Consider the following 15,697-nt stretch of genomic DNA (forward strand, 5'->3'; position numbering starts at 1 on the left):
ACTGTTCATCTTTGCCCACCCTTCACCTCACCACTGCCCCCCAAGATCCCAGTGTGGGGAGGAGCAGCAGGGAAGCACTGAAGCCCCCATGTGAGCGCATTGCTGTAGGCTCCCCGCTCTGAAGGCCTCACCCCGAGCAGTGCCTGGGGGTGCTGCTGTCTCCCACTCCCTTTGCCAAAGGGACAGCAGCATCGCTTGGTCACACATGTGAGTGTTTTCCAAAATCAGGGCCAGGGTCTCATTCCCAGCTTGAGAAGATGAAGCAGGAATTTTCACAACATGGGAAAGGTGCTGTCCCTGGTGTATTTTTAACTTAGGATGAGGATAAAAGAAGAAAAGCATGTGACAGCTTTTAATGGCTTTGCTTAGTGCACACTGAGTGGTTCCGGTTGACAGGCACCAGCAAAGACCTAGAATAGAGGTGACACACCACCATCACACACCACAATCTCACACCCCTGCAAAGAGCCGAGGGAAGGAAGATTTATCTCTCAGATGTGTAGGTAGCTCTAAAACGTCTGGTTCCCTGACTCAGCCACTGCTGAAGGCACTGTCTCATGGCTCTTTCCTACTAGAGACACTAATCAGAGAAGTGAATTTACCTCTGACTGTGCTCCAACTGGAAAGCGCAGTGTGAGTTCTTTTTCCCCCAGGTCCAGACTGCATTCAGCACAGGAGAGTGGGGAGGATAGGAGCTTTAATGACAAAAAAACCCCTACCTCCCTGCGCATGTGTCTGCACTCAGGCTCCATCCATTCACCCTTGGTTGTTACACCAGACTAACACACAGCATTCCCCATGTTGACCCATCTGTCCCACAAGGCAGAGGAGTTAATGGTGATGCAGCCCAGAGCATCAGATCACGCAGCAGGTCTGAAGATGGGCAAACTCACCGATCCTGTCTCCACTGCTCCAGGCTGCCCTTAGACTCCTGCAGGCAGCTGGATTCAAGCTGCTTTAGGACAATGGCAAGGCTCCTCTTCCTGCCTGCGTTACCCACTTAGGACGCCTGTCACAGGACTACAGAGCATCTGTAGTGGGCAAATCCTAGTGAAGAGCCTGGACCAGGCAGTCACCCCAACTGGACTGAACAGCCAGGTGCCTCTGCTGCCTCGAGCTGGAGAGGAAGAAGGTGGTACCCCATTGCTTGTTCAGCACCAGCTGAAGCCCAGAGTAAGACAGAGAAGCTGCTGTGATGTGGACCTGGCACCCAGGGTGTTGGGGAGGGAGTAGAGGGTCTGCACTTCTCATGAGAAGGCCCCAGGACCCATGGGAAGGCCCCAGGCACCCAGGCTGAGCTCAGGAGCTGGCAGTGCCTTTGCTATATCTTTAAAAACAGGAACAGCTCGGCCCTGGGGCTTAGCAACGGTTACGCACGTAGGGCTCCCGCACAGAGTGTAGCGCTGGGGTTGTGCTGGGTGTGCTGCAGCACCCCCCGGCACAGCAAACATCTGCCCTCTGCCGAGCAAAGCCCTCTGCAGCTCCTCATGCATGGTCTTCTCTTGAGCTGCAAGGGGAGAAGGTCTTGGCTGGGTGCTGGCACTGGGAACAAGGCAGGAGAGTTTGGAGGGGGATATCAGCTGCATCCCCACCACAGGAGGGTGGCTGGGTGAGCCCTGTAGAGCAAAGCCCATAGCAGGGCTGCAGAGGAGGGCAGATGCTGCAAAGCCAGCCCCGCTGCCTGACACGGCCGGCCTGCAGCCTCTGCCAGGGAACAGGCAGCCGGTGCCCAGCACCAGCCCAGCTCTGCGCTGGCACCTGGGGTTTCTCACAACTAACACCGCCACCTCTCGGCTGTGACAAACCCCGCTCTTTCACAGTGACTCCTGTAGCCTGCCAGACCCCAATGCCAGGCCAAGGCTCATAGCATCCCCTTCCCCAGGTGACAGTTTTGCAGTTTGAAAAGGGGAGAGCTTGTCCACGGTGTTCCCAAACCCAGATGCATCGATTACATATGTTACATGCCAGTGTCTGTGTGCCCAGAGGCCAAGCTCCTTTTATTGGACTGCCGAGTGTGCTAGATGGTGCTGCAGCTGCTCTCTCAGGCTGGGTCTCTGGACGTGGGACTTGCAGCAGCCACTAGGGCAAGGAAGGGAGGAAGAATAAATATCTGCACGCTACTGATGTTGACAGGGGCTCAGCACCTCAATGCCCAGCTGCCAGTACTTCCTCAGCTACATTTCAAAGTAGATTCCACTCCTCTTCCAGCTGGTACAGACTGGGGGCAGTGGGAAGTCACAGAGGTTGTCCATGTGCTTCCTGTAGCGCAGTGATGTTCTTCTCCGATGATGTGGTCAGCCACAGGGAGAGGAGATCTCATGAACTCTGCTGTGCAGTTGCGAGAGGATTCAAATTGGAGCTGAGGACAGAATCAGGACATACCTTCTCAGAGGCAGCCAGCATACTGAGCTCAGGTCATGGTGTGGGAGGGTCAGAGTTGCTCTGGACATCACAGGGATGGGATGAAGAGTGGAGACAGTTGATGTGCTTAAAGACCTCAAGCAGCACAGTGCCTGGCAGCTACGCTCTTGGGGGTGGTGGTGCTGAATTGGTGATTCTGAAGAAGAAGATACTGCTTTTGGGGTGGGGAGAGTGCAGCCTGCTGCTGCCTCCCCCTCAGGAAATTATCCCTCCCTGAAGGATCACAGGGAACAGCCCTCATCTATCTAGACAAGACTCCTGCAGCTCTGGAGATTACATCTCCATCCAACAACCCCCTTCCCATCCTCCCTCAATCCCATTTCCCTGCACACCTCCCCAACCTGGGGCAAATCCTCATGCTTTGCCCTCAGCCCCAAATCTACCTCCCTACCAGTGGCCATTCCCTCAGCCTAACTAGGTCACACACCACCTCAGACTACCAAAGCTTTGCCCCCTGCTCCTTGACCCCTTTTCCTAAGATACCCTCTCTGTGTCCTTGTGCTGGGCAGGCTCTCCAGTGCCTCAGGCCAGTCCCTTCTGCCAGCTGCTCACTCACAGGGCCCTGCCCCAGAGCTGCATGATGGTCTCAGGTCCACAGAAAGGCTGTAACATTACCACCTCTGCTCTGCGGCTCAGGATAAGCCAAAGAAAGGGCAGAGGCTTTGGGAGAGGATTCCCCTTTTTGCACAGGCAGCCTTGGCATTAACACACAGTGATCCAGCTAATCCACATGGTCTAGAAAATGTGCTGTGCTTCAGCTTGACATATTAAGGACCAGTCCGTGACAACACAGATACACTTTGCTACCTTCGGGAAGGGCTGGGGGGTAGAGAAATGACCCTGGGCCGGGCTGTCAGCACCACCTCCCCACGGCTGGCTTCAATCAGGATATTCTGCAGTGTGTTTTCCAGCACCAGCTCCACCAGGTTCCCAAAGGCTGGCTGCCTGGAGGGGCAAAAGTACAGGCAGAGGACAGCTATCAGAAAGCAGATAAGGCAGGCTGCTTGCTGTGACTCCTCCCAGGACACATCAGGCACAGCAGCGGAGCACACACTGTTACCTACACGCTGGGGCCAATAAACCAAAGGCTAAAGCAATGGGGTGCTGACCCATCTCCCAGAACTGCCACCAGCTGGTGTCAGGCCCTGACCTTGGACAGAGCTGGGTGACTGTGGTTTTACTGGTTTCACCCTCCAAGCTGTGCTGTAGTTGGTATTCGTGCATATGCTCATGGCCTGTAGCAGTGTGCAAGGGTGTAGCCACAGCAAATGCAAGGTGATGAAATACTGCAGTAAAAAACAAACGGTAAGGTAAGCACCCACTGCACACTAACTCTAATATGACCAGGCCTGTCTGAGTGTAAAGCAGACTTCACTCACCACCAGCATCCTGGCACTGGCCAGGACTCAGCCCCAAGACACAGCAAACCTGAACTCTTCATAAACTGCACTTGGGAGAGGGTGGCTAGGCAGGGTAGCATTGATTTCCACCCACAGCACACAGAACACCCCAGCAGAAACACTGCAGGGCAGAAGCAGAAATGTATTTCTGGCCAGGTAATGTGCTGCCATCGCTTTCCTGCCCATGCAGCTATTGTCTTTTCTGTGTGAGCTCTTCCTCACCTGCTCATCATCTCCTTTTGCTCCCTCAACTGCTCGTGGTGCAAAATCTCACTCATCCTCTCCCAAGGCTCCAGCAAATCATTGTTGGGAGAGGTTTCCTGCCTTGTTTCTTTCCTCTCTCCATCCTTTTCAGGGTAAAGATCTGGGGAAGCAGAGACCCTGAAGGGGATCTGTCTCCTGTCCTGGAGCTCTGCTGATTCTTCACACCGGAACTGGGAGAAATACGGAATGGGCTCATCCAGGCATTTTCTCACTGCATCATGGAACCGGGTGTTCTCCAAGAGGCCTCTGAGAGGAAGAAAATAATGGATGATTCCCAGCAAATCAGATATCTGTATGATCCCAGAGGATCATTAAAAGACAGTACAAATCAGAGGAAGACCCTAACTGATGTCAATTATTAGTTTGTCCCGTCTTACTTTCTGAGCATAAGGGAGGCAGCAAGATGGCTTGAGCTACGGAAACTACCTTTGCCTCCCCAGCACTGGTTCTTTACATTTCTGCAGCTGATAAACAAAACAGGTGAATCCCAATGCAGCCTATTCCCAAGATCATGGCAGGCAGAGTGCCCTGGTTCCTGGGCAGTGACGCTGATCGCTATACGGACATGGGCCCAGCCCCTAGCTGGGGAGCAAGACCCTGCCTCTGGCTGTCACATCAGGACTGCTGAGTTCATAGCCCCCAAGGCAGCCTTTGGCAGGCTGGATCTCCAGTTCTGGGGCAATGCAAGTGCACAGACTCCTCTGGGATTAGCAAGGGGCCAGCTGTGCTGCATGCATACCCCTGGAGGACAGGGGCTCCAAAGCAGCTGAGGGTGAAGGGACACGCACCTGATGGTACCTGTGAGTATGTCAGTCACTATCTGCAGCTCCTGTTTGGAAGCAGCAGCCAGGGACAGCCATTTGGGGTCCATGTCCATCCTGTCTCTGTCCCTACTCCCGTCCACAAACTTGTTCTCCAAGGGCCAGTTGCTGAAGGGGCTAGGAAAGAAGGAGTTGTTCCAGCAGCAGCAGCACTACTGAACCAAACTAGCAAAGACCTGCATCCTCCTGGCTGAGCAGCAGCACTGCAGGCAAGCAGGGAGTGATGCAGGGTGCCACAGCAAGAGTGGGAGCTCCTGCACTTGTGACAGCAGCAGGGACACGGTCATAAGAGAGGAGCACTGAGATCTGACAGCATCTCCCTTTTGGGGGAGGGAGAGAAACAGGTCATGTCAGCTAACACTGGGGAAAGCAAGGCACCTCCCACCTAATACTGAGGCACTGGAGGGAGTAGAGCAGAACTCCAAATTCAGTATGTTTCACAGCATGCGCAGCCCTGGCTCAGATGAAGATGTCAATCCAAAAAGCTGGATGTCTTACCAGGACAAGAAGTATTTGGGGAACTCCGAGGTGAAGTTGCTGAAGAACTCTTCAATAGAGTAGGACCTGGCTGTCACACCAAGGTGTAAGAAGATGGGCTTGGGGGACTCTGGTTTGACCCACACCTGGCTGGCTTCTTTGTCCAACAGCAGCCTCCTCTGAAAGTGTCCAGCAGGCAGATTGGGCATAGGGTGGTTTTTAATAGGGGGTAGTGTCTGTTGGAGAGAAAGAAATGGCAGGTACTTGGTTTCTTCTCTGGCCACAGGCAGGCTGGTGTAGGTGTGAGCACTGGCATGAGAACTGGAAAGCCCAGCAGTCAGAACCACCAGATTCTGGACAGGAGACAAGTGTCAGAATGATCTTGGCATGGCAGTACTGCTATCAGGCATGAGTGGCCATGCTGGAAATCAGGTCTGCTCCCTCTTTGCTGCCTAGTACTCCAGCCCCAAGTATCAGCAGGGCTTCAGGGTCTCCCCAGGGCACTTGGGGCTGTTGTACTCCAATCTGTTCCTGTGGAACTCTGGGAGACATCTCTGCTCTTCCGAACACACCATGAATGCTATGGGAGAAGAGGTGTGCAGGAATGCATGCAGAAATTGTCCCGAGCCTGGAAGGAAACCAGGAACTGACTCCAGCCATGCAACATGGGCCAGTTTGGGGTTGTATTACCAGCAGTCAGTTTGGGAGAAGTTTCTTAGGGCAGGAGTAGTCCAGAAGCTGGGCCCAGAAGGACATCACCAAGCTCTGGAGAAGCCCTCAGGCATCACAGGACTTCAATGACCTTTGAGACATAGCTGTCCAACCTCTGGGAATGAGGCCAGAGGCCTTTACCACTCCTGACACAGACACAGCAGGTCATTGCAGGCTCCAAATTGTCACTAGCAGCTAAAACCCTGGAGGACTATAGGAAACTGCTTTTACTTTTCCCCAACCATCCTTATATTCATCCCAATGAATGCCTCAATCTGCATCACTGATCACACCTAACAGTGCAGGGCAGACAGTTCAAGCTAGAGCTGCTCTGAGCCGATACCTTCACACAGGATAGAGCGGGGCACGCAGAGGCACTTTGCAGGGTCCCAGGAGCACTGCTACAGCCTTACTATGGTGTCAGTCCTGAGATAACATGCTGTGACTCCTAGCTGAATGAATCTGCTCAGGCCCAACATCACACCAGCTCCTCTTAACCCTTCCACATCTCAGGTTGGCTGGTTCTCCACAAGCCCGGGCATTCCCACAACACATGGCTGTAGGCGCAGCGTGGCTCTGCCTTTGGGCCCAGGCAGCTCTGCATAGCATTCACTGGGATCTTGTTCACACTGTGCCACCACTGCTGGAAAAGCTGTCTTTACAACTCAGAGCAGCTAATGTGGGCCTGTGGCCACACCTGTGTGATTTTGAGGGGGAACAGAGATGAACCAGGCAAATTGATCTTTAAAGCTTTCCAGGCACTTAAATGAAGGCAGTTCCTGCCTGCAGCTTCTCCTGAGGCACAGAGCACAGCTCTTTTAGCAGCAAGGACAAAGTCCACAACATGTCACGCTAGGGTCCTGCCTCTTTCTGTTGTGGCACACATTCCCTTGCAGCCCCAGTGTGAAATCAGTCTAGGTACTGACTGCCCTGCCTGTATGCATCTTTTCTGCTTATTCGAAACTTTCCCCCTTTCTCCAGTCACAGGTGCACATTTGGTTCCAATTTTACTTCCTGTTTACCTCAGCTGGAAAGTTACTGCCCACAGGACACAGCCAGACAGTCTGATTCTTTTGGCTCCTCCAAACAGTCTGTCTCCCAAAGCCTTGAAGCTACAAATCCTGCTGGGCTTTCCATCCAGGCTCACACGCTGTGATATCCAGCATCTGCCTCTTTTCTAAAGCAGTCAGTTTGATTCTACTATGGGTGAGACAGGCATGACTTACCTTGAATTTCCTGATCACAGCTGAGGATTCAGGAAGATTTTCTGTCTCAGCAGAATCTGATGACCTCTAAAAAAAAAGAAAAAAAAGAGAAATCAGAGTGTAGGAAAGATATGGAGCAAAACTAGACTCTAAGATTTACTTCACTGCAGCTGAGAGTCAATGATCACATCCTCCCATTCTTCACTCAGGCCACATTCTTGTTAGTACACATTTTTCTCCTGTGTTTATTTATGGTTAAAAATTCAACCATCTGTTTCCAGAGCCACTGTTTTGGTTTTTTTCCCCTAAGGCTTCTCATGCACTTCCAACTTTCAGATGATTGTTAGCAAATTCAGAGTTTATAAGGTAATCAGAAAAATAATCTTAATCCCAAGGTCCCCACCTGCTGTCCCCTCTCTCAATGTTAAAGAGAGTGCAAGAGGATCCTTGGCTAGAAACTAAGATCTCATTTTCCACTATCCACAGACCAGCTATGAGATCCTGAGTAGATGACAGCCTCATGTCCTGTTATCGACTTGCCTACATTTTCTTACAGAACATTTCTTGTTGACACCTGGCTGCTGTTTCTGAGCTGAGCTAAACTGGTGTAAAGTTCTAGCAGCACTTACCTCTGCAGGTGACTTTGGCTTCTTCTTAGTCTCAAGGTCCTTCTCTGTGATGGTGAACTCCACCGCCTGCTGTTCCTTTGCCCTTTCCCACTCCTGCAGGTCCTTCTCATACTGAATCAGGGACTCCTGGATGTAGACCTATGAACGAAACCATGATTGAAGGGAGTAGGGCCAGAAAGGAGCTGCAAATAACAGTGTCTGGCTCAACTCCATGTCTGTCACCCATTCCTCCCTTCCAGAATGTCCCAGCCAAAGCCCACTCCCTTTCCATGCCTTCCAGTGGCAGAAAAGGGAGAGAACAGTGCTATTATGAGACTTACACAGAGGAGACACAATCTCTTGCCAAAGGACACCAGGGAAGCATCCAGAGGGACACTACCACAAGTCTGTGTCCCTACTAATACTAAAGAAGCAAGACTTGCTTTTTACAGATCTTTAAGTCTCTGACATTCATTAAAAGCCACTCCCATTCAAACTGTGACTTCTAGTAGCTGGGTTCAACTCACAAAGCCACATGTTGCACAATTACACCTCACCTAGTGAGCCACACAGACAGAGAGGCCCTTAAAGCATCAGGAGAGATGAAGCTCAATATCTTCAGTAATGAGAAGTTCTGGCCAGCATTATGGAGCAAAGGATTCCTTCAGCTGGAAGCAGCAGGCAGCTGACTGCTGGGGCCAGCCATTTGGGAACTGCAGTGACATGCCCAGGTGATGCTAATACACAGGTACCTGTTGGGTCTCACCTCACACACCAGATCTTTGTTGTAGAAGGAAGCACTCCCTGAAGGTTGCAGGGTGATAAAGCAAGGGATGCTCTCTCCAGGCTGCACAAGCCCTGAATCTGGAGCAATGTGCAACATCTAGGGGGGGAAACAAACAAACAAACAAAAGAACAACCCAAAACAAGTCACAGAGGAACCGTTTCACTGTCCTGGGACTTTCCTATGTGCCTTCTCTTTGCAGGAAACACAGGATTGTGGGAATTCTCTCCTCTCCCCTTCTGAGAGGTATGTGGCATGAGAGACATGCAGCTGATATATTCAAAGAACACCCATGGTCTTTGCTGGTAAACAGGGTCCTGAGGTTTATTATCACACCCTGTAGTTCCAGGTTCATGTATCTTCATTGAAGTCTTCAGATTCCCCTTCTGAATTCCTGTCTTTCCCCTCTATCCTAACCCTTGTCTTCACTTCTCTCTGCCCTTTCCTTTCATCGGCTAATACAAAAGCCAAGTCCTAAGATCGTTTCTGATTGTCTGGCTGAACATGAAATTGTAAGGTCCTGTTGTGGCACAAGAGAGATGGGCAAGAAGGCTGTAGAGGAAAGAGAATGAAAGACTCACCCCCTTGTCTTTACAGGTGCTTATCTGCCAGGCAAACACAACAGCTTTGTTCTCCGAGATATTGTTGAGAAAGACAAGTCGACTGACTTTGGTGCAGTCTGGGATATTTCCAAGGCAAATCCTATGGTGTGACAAGGTGGCTGCCTGCAAGAAGCAAGATGAAACCGGGAGGGACAGCAGGGAGGGAAGATGGGATGTGGCCACTGGGGAAGGGCAGTCACACAACTATCTTTAAGTTATCCAGCAATGCATAGATAATATTTGCCAGTTACCTTTACAATAAAAACTTGAGGGGGATGTTATATTTCTCTCATTTTTGTTCTGGTTATAACGACTCTTTACAGCAGGAAGATAGCCCTGTTGCAGTTGGATTGAGTGAGCAATGAATAGAACATAATGCTGCTGCTGGGGCAGAAGAGGATCTCAGGAGCACAGAGTACCAGTGGCACCCAGATTCTCTCTGCAGCACTTGCAATCCAGGCCTTTTCCCACTTCGGTTGGCAAATGCAAGGTAGGTAGTTGTGCAAAATCCTCATCAACCCGAATGCGAGTTTTGGGTACTTGCTCCCTACCACACCTTGCTACTGGTATGCTACTAGTCTTTCCCATTCTCCAGGCACAGTGCAAACTCTAATTAATTACACTGATCATTAGAGAAGCTGATGAGTCTTGGTTACAGACAACAGAGTCTTGTGGAATGGCATCTTTGTTGGCAGCCTGAGACAGGTTTTTATTCACTTTCTCCTTGCTGTACCCAGGAATGCAATTGCTTCTCTGGAAGCCAAAGAGCATACATAGCTGTGGCTGGGCTCCAATGTAGGCATGTTAATGTCACACAGGGTGAGTCCTTTTCCTGCCCGGAGTATTCCTCTGCTGATACTGCTTAATGCTGTTTCAGTACACTGGGATCCGTGGCTGAGTTTAACAACAGATTGTCCAGGCTGGCAGGCCAGCTCTAGCCAGGCCAAACAACCTTGTGCTGAGCCAGTGACAGGTCAAACAGTGCATTCCTCAGGATATGCCTGAATTAGCAACCATCCTGCAGTCTACATTCAGGTTATGCATCACCTGAGTTTGGCTGTGAAACGGAGGCAGCCAAGCCCTGACAGGGTACGTCAGGAGTGTTTTTGTGAATGAATTACCAAAGAAAAGGTGTTTCAGCTGCAAATAATAAAGGTAGCTGTGATGGAGGGTAACTTTTAATAGAAAATTCAGAAAACATGCAAACCCTAAACCCTTTTCATTTCTAATGGCAGTGGAAGCAGCAAATTGGAAGGCAGGCACCTTTCAGAACAACTGCTTTTATGAGTTAGGCTCTAGATGACCTAGTGAAAGGGAAGTATCTTAAATATCTTGTTCTATCTCATGGCAATGAACTCCCCGGCAACACAGGCTACTGCTAGATGGGGCTGCTTCCATATTTCAGTCTCTCTCACACAGTTCTGGACTAACCATGTTATTCATATCAGCATGCCTGGACTTACCTGCCCAGGCACAGTTAGCTTGGTAGAACCTGGAAAGACTGAAGTAGACAGAACTTTGCTGGATGTGGCAGTGTCTCCTACAGTATTCGGACTGTAGCCTATTCCCTGAAAGGTGATCAGAGCTGATTCACCCCCCAGGACGTGGATGGGAACATCAACCTGCCTTGGACAAGACAAGAGTATTAAGGCCAGAGTCATATCTGAGAGAGATGTGCAAGAAGCTAGTATACTTGCTAACGGATTAGTCTAAATGTACCACATGCATGGGTGAGGGGAAATCCAGTCTCTTTTGCTCCCTCAGGCCTTGACCTTCCCTGCTAACTCAGGAAAGTTGGTCAAGGAGTCAATTAGCCAGTTACTGTATGAGATTGGCAGGGACTCCCTCTTGGAGCAAAAGTTGGAGTTTTAAAATTCAATTTATTTATTTTTTTCATCTACCACAGAGTGGGGCAATAGGTAGTGCTCCAGCTGTGGCCCTGCCTACCTGCTGCAGCCTAGGACTAGGCCTTTGGGAAGTCTGTTTCCAGAGGGCTGCAGCAGTGTACGCTGCAATGATAAAAGACACCAACTTCAGTCTCTTTGGTGGGAGTTATTGGAGGCCAACAATGAACCAAAAATCTGATCAGATACTGTTTATACCCCTGGTAACTGTTTGATGCTTGAGAAATACATATTGGGATGACTCTAGTTGTGGAAGTAATGTGTTCTTTGGGAAGAAGAAGTTTGAGATAATAATTCATCTGCTCCGTTTCCTGACCAGACCAGCTGCTTATTTGCTCTAAAGCTCTCTGCTTCTTGGAGGAATGGAGCTCAATTCAGCTGTAGCATATATGCACCAACCATTAATAAGAGATATAAAGAATTTTAGGCACACAACAGGAAAAGAAGAGAAAATTTTTCTGGCAGTCATGGGAAGAGTCTTACCAAGTACATTCTGGCTTCCAGTGGTGAGAAGATCCACTCAATGTGGCCTGTTGTGCCAGGGGGGATTTCTCCTCTAGGAGTTAGGCAGACAAACACAGGATGATGAAAATTCTCCTCCTGGATCCTCACAAGGTTGTCCAGCTGAACCTCAAACATCACAGGCATGGAGCCGCCATTGTAGAGTTCATAAATCTGAAGTGAGTCAGAGAGAGCAGTGCTTTTCATACCATGCACAAGTTAAACTAGTTAACACTTCCCCAGAGGACTCTGATAAGCATTAATAATTAATTAGTCAGCTTGTCTCCTAAGAATGAGGAGAGCTCATAGTGTCAGGACTTATCACTGAGGCTCTGACAGGAGACTGCACTGAAGGTTTATCACGGCATACGTGCATTGATAACTACAGTGCCACTCCAGGTGGTGTCCTGCAAATTCAGTCTAGGAGAAAATTAATACAAATTAGCTAAAGGGATCACTGTAAAGTGGATTACTTGAAATGCAAAAACCACTCATATTAAAGTAATCTTAATTCAATTCAGACTTGTTCATTTCCCAAGTAAATCAGGCAGAACAGAATCAAAGCTCTCTTTTTTGCTGAATAAGTATTTATGGAAGTTTAATTAATTTACTAAAAAAATAATTAGGATTTATTTCCAGAGTGCCTGGAGCAGCTAGACAAGTCTTCACTTGGATCCAATGCAAGACAATAGCTGAACAGCCCAACGCACCTCATCAGCATTCTGGCTAGAGTGAATGCCAAATCTTGTCAAACTGGAGATGGTGAGAGGTACTTTCCTTGCTGCCATCCCAGCAGCCGTTTCCAGGCTCTGCCTAGTACTAGTCTCAAAGTTCTGCTGTGATGCTTTCCTGTGGAGGCCATTCTGTTTCCTGGGCAATGCCTCAGACACTGCCTGTCCTTGGGACACAGTAACACTAGCTCCTTCCCTCCGCTGCTGCTACATTTAGCCCCAGGATGCTCACCTGTCTGGGGGGGTGGGAGGTTCCAACAGCAATGGGTGTGAAGATGTGCTTTGTGGATGCAAAATGAAGGTACCGCTGGTCCTGTTCCACCGTTACGCCACTGAAGTTCAGCTACAGTGGAGAGAAATGCAATCACTTTCTCACAGGGCCTTGGCCCTATCACTAACAACAGCACAACAACTCCGGAGGACTTTGCAAGCTGAGCGCAACACAGTTACAGATTTAAGTTGGTAATACCAGGACAATGTCTTAAAAAAAATAGCAAGGAGATGGAGAGCTAACTCAGCTGTTGGCTCTTCTCTGAAAAGTTTACATCTTGTTTCAGAGAGAAGGTACTTTTCTCCCTGCTGTGTCAGGCACCAGGCTCAGTGCTTCTCTTTGCAAGTATATGGCAAAAATTCTCTGTGAATGATTGTCTGGACCATACATAGGAGAGTGTGCAGCTGTGACAGCCAAATCCTTTGGGAAGACAGGATTTTAGGTAAGTAATGGCCTCCTCTTGGAAAGGACCATCTGGATGTCCTCACTCTGGAGGACATCCTGCTCCAAGAATGTGTCTAACAGTCCAAAAGCTGCAAAAAGATCCCAGCTGAATTTTAAGTAATCAAGTAATGATCAACAGTATCCTGCTAGCAAAGCATCTACCATGCACTTCAAGCAGAGAGATTTATAAAGCTATTTCATGGAAGGGAAGGACACAGTATTCTGCATTTTGTGAAAACTGCACTCAAGATAGAGATGAGTCAAGACGCATGATTTCCTGCAGGATCACTCCAAAGCACCCCTGAGCCGTCTACCTAGAGACAAAGGTTGTAAAGCAGTCACAGAACTAGTAATGTCTCTGCATGGATCAAAGGGAACTAAGTTGCTGCATTTCACAATCAGCTAAGCCTAAAGTATGGCTATTTTTTTAAGTTCCTATACAGAAGATGGACAGGATGTTTGCAATGGCAGGTGGATGCCTTGGACAGACACCTGCAGGAGATACTGTGCCAGTTGCTTAAACAAGAGCAGAGGATGCCGATTCCTCTAAAACAACCCATTCCAGTTTGGCTCCATAAGCAAACAGAGAAGGGAGAGAAGACTAGAAATACAATGCTAACAAAGAGTCCCACATGGGACCTTTTCAAAGAACTACATGAGCATTCAGCCTCCTGAGGTCCTCAGCAAGCCAGATGCAATGCAAAATAGGAGGAGGACAAGAGCTGGCACTCTCAAACTGCAAGGGAAAAAAGGACAGAAACCTTCCTGAGTTTTGGGAGTGAAACACCCATTTATATTACTTGAGTCAAAAAGCCACCTTGGATTCCACCAGACCACAATTGCCAAGGAAGAAGTGTCATCAGATTCCATAGACAGAGGATGCACCATTTACAGGACTGTCAGTTAAAGGGAGACAAATGGAGAAAAGTGAAGACCTGCTGCAATCAGCTGTCCTTCCAGAGTGCACAGATTTTGTCCCACAGTGATAACTTAGAGCATTACAGAGATGCCAGATTCCCCAGGGAGGAGAGCTGCCTGGAGAACATGTGCTGCAGGTGACAACATCTCACAATACCTAATTAGCAGCTATGAAGCAATGTCCAAACAATTCCAGTTGATGGATCCTGTGTGCTCAGTGATTCTCCCTGGGATCCAGCCCTTCTTTTCAGCAAGTTCTGGGAGCCTCATCCTGCAACACCTACAGCCAGATGGGCTTTTCCTACTAAAACTGCTGAGGGCTGCAGATTCTGCCTGGCCAAACTATCCTGGAGCTCTGAGAACAAGGTCACAGCTGCACTCCTACAGGCAGGCTATGGCAATGAGGCAAAGGACAACCTGTGAGAGTGTTAGGCAGCAGGAGGCCCCGTTTCCCTCCTGCACAAGGAAGTGGGTAACACACAGGTAACACACAAGTCTACAGAAGTTTCATCCTACAGAAGAAATTGCCAACAGGAAATCAGTTTAGGTTCTTCAGAGCACCTGTAAATTCAGTCATCTCGGGACTGAAAGGTGGCCACTGAGTGGGGAAGGATTAATGGAGGGGCAGCTCCTCCTGAAGGTGAATCAGACAGACTCAGTTGGGGAAGCAGGAGTGGGAGATCAAAATCTGTCCATGTGGGTAAAGCCATCACAGAGGTGAGTTTGGAGCCCCTCAAAAAATCCATGCATTATCTTGCAGCTGCCTAACATCACCTCTCTGAAGCCAGGCAATTTGGAATTTGACAAAATAACCAGGCACTACCACAGTCCTATGGTCTCCACAGCTTATTGTTGCTATCTCAAATCTCCAAAGCTTAACTTTTGGGGTGACATTATGGTATTTGCTTCCCTTAAGGACAGCATATGTTATGCACATTTCACCAGATTCCCAGGTGAGGATCTGTTCAACTCTGCCACATAGGCATGCTTAGAGCAGGCTCTGCCACAGGGCCTGGTGGCTCCACGCTCTTCATGCCATGAATTAAACTGAGGCACACTGTGTTCAGTGTCCTCTCTGCAAGAGGAACCTCTTCCATTTTTGCTTTCTGATATTAGCAGTTCAGTACTGCCACTGTGCATCCCTGCAGGTCGTGACCACCTGCACTGCTCCAGGTCTCTGGATTGGCCTCCTATTGCCAGAGCTCCAATGCAACCTGGGGTCTGCTAGCATTCCCAGGGCCTCCCACACTTTTTCAGCCTGTTCTGCAGTGGCAGCATGAGGTAAGGTGGTGGCTTCTGGCTGCCACCAAAGCCACTGGCTATGTGGCAAGAGAGGATGTGTGCCCTTTATGCTGCTGGTGCTCCAAAGCCTATTCCCTCACTGGCCACCTGGTGAAATGCTCATATCCACTCTCAGGATTGTGCCAGGCAGGCAGAGCACAGGGAGCCTGTCCAAGGGCTTTGAGGGAAGGCACAGTTAAGCCACTGTTTGAACAGCTTGGTCAAAGGGTTTCAGGGTTGACAACAGTCCTGAAAGAAAAGAAAACTAAAAGAGATGTGTGAACACAATGGTCTCACAGGAAACTTCAGAGACAGACAGGAAGGCTCAGCTGGGCATGAGCTGTGCCTGGCAGA

General features: G+C 49.4%; 1 protein-coding gene across 1 annotated transcript in view; it reads right to left on the bottom strand.

Annotated features, from left to right (window-relative positions):
* Positions 1–375: 375 nt before the first annotated feature.
* CFAP65 (cilia and flagella associated protein 65) overlaps positions 376–15,697 on the bottom strand; it is a 34,123-nt gene continuing 18,801 nt past the window's right edge. Inside the window, 13 exon segments of the mRNA XM_064451374.1 lie at positions 376–2,475; positions 2,478–2,557; positions 3,229–3,362; positions 4,044–4,331; positions 4,874–5,023; positions 5,405–5,619; positions 7,321–7,386; positions 7,929–8,066; positions 8,674–8,790; positions 9,273–9,416; positions 10,757–10,915; positions 11,681–11,872; positions 12,662–12,772. Of these exon segments, the coding sequence (XP_064307444.1) occupies positions 2,416–2,475; positions 2,478–2,557; positions 3,229–3,362; positions 4,044–4,331; positions 4,874–5,023; positions 5,405–5,619; positions 7,321–7,386; positions 7,929–8,066; positions 8,674–8,790; positions 9,273–9,416; positions 10,757–10,915; positions 11,681–11,872; positions 12,662–12,772 (1,854 nt within the window). The 3' untranslated portion in view covers positions 376–2,415.

Source organism: Phalacrocorax carbo, chromosome 5 (genome assembly GCF_963921805.1).
Source record: "Phalacrocorax carbo chromosome 5, bPhaCar2.1, whole genome shotgun sequence".
NCBI lineage: Eukaryota > Metazoa > Chordata > Aves > Suliformes > Phalacrocoracidae > Phalacrocorax > Phalacrocorax carbo.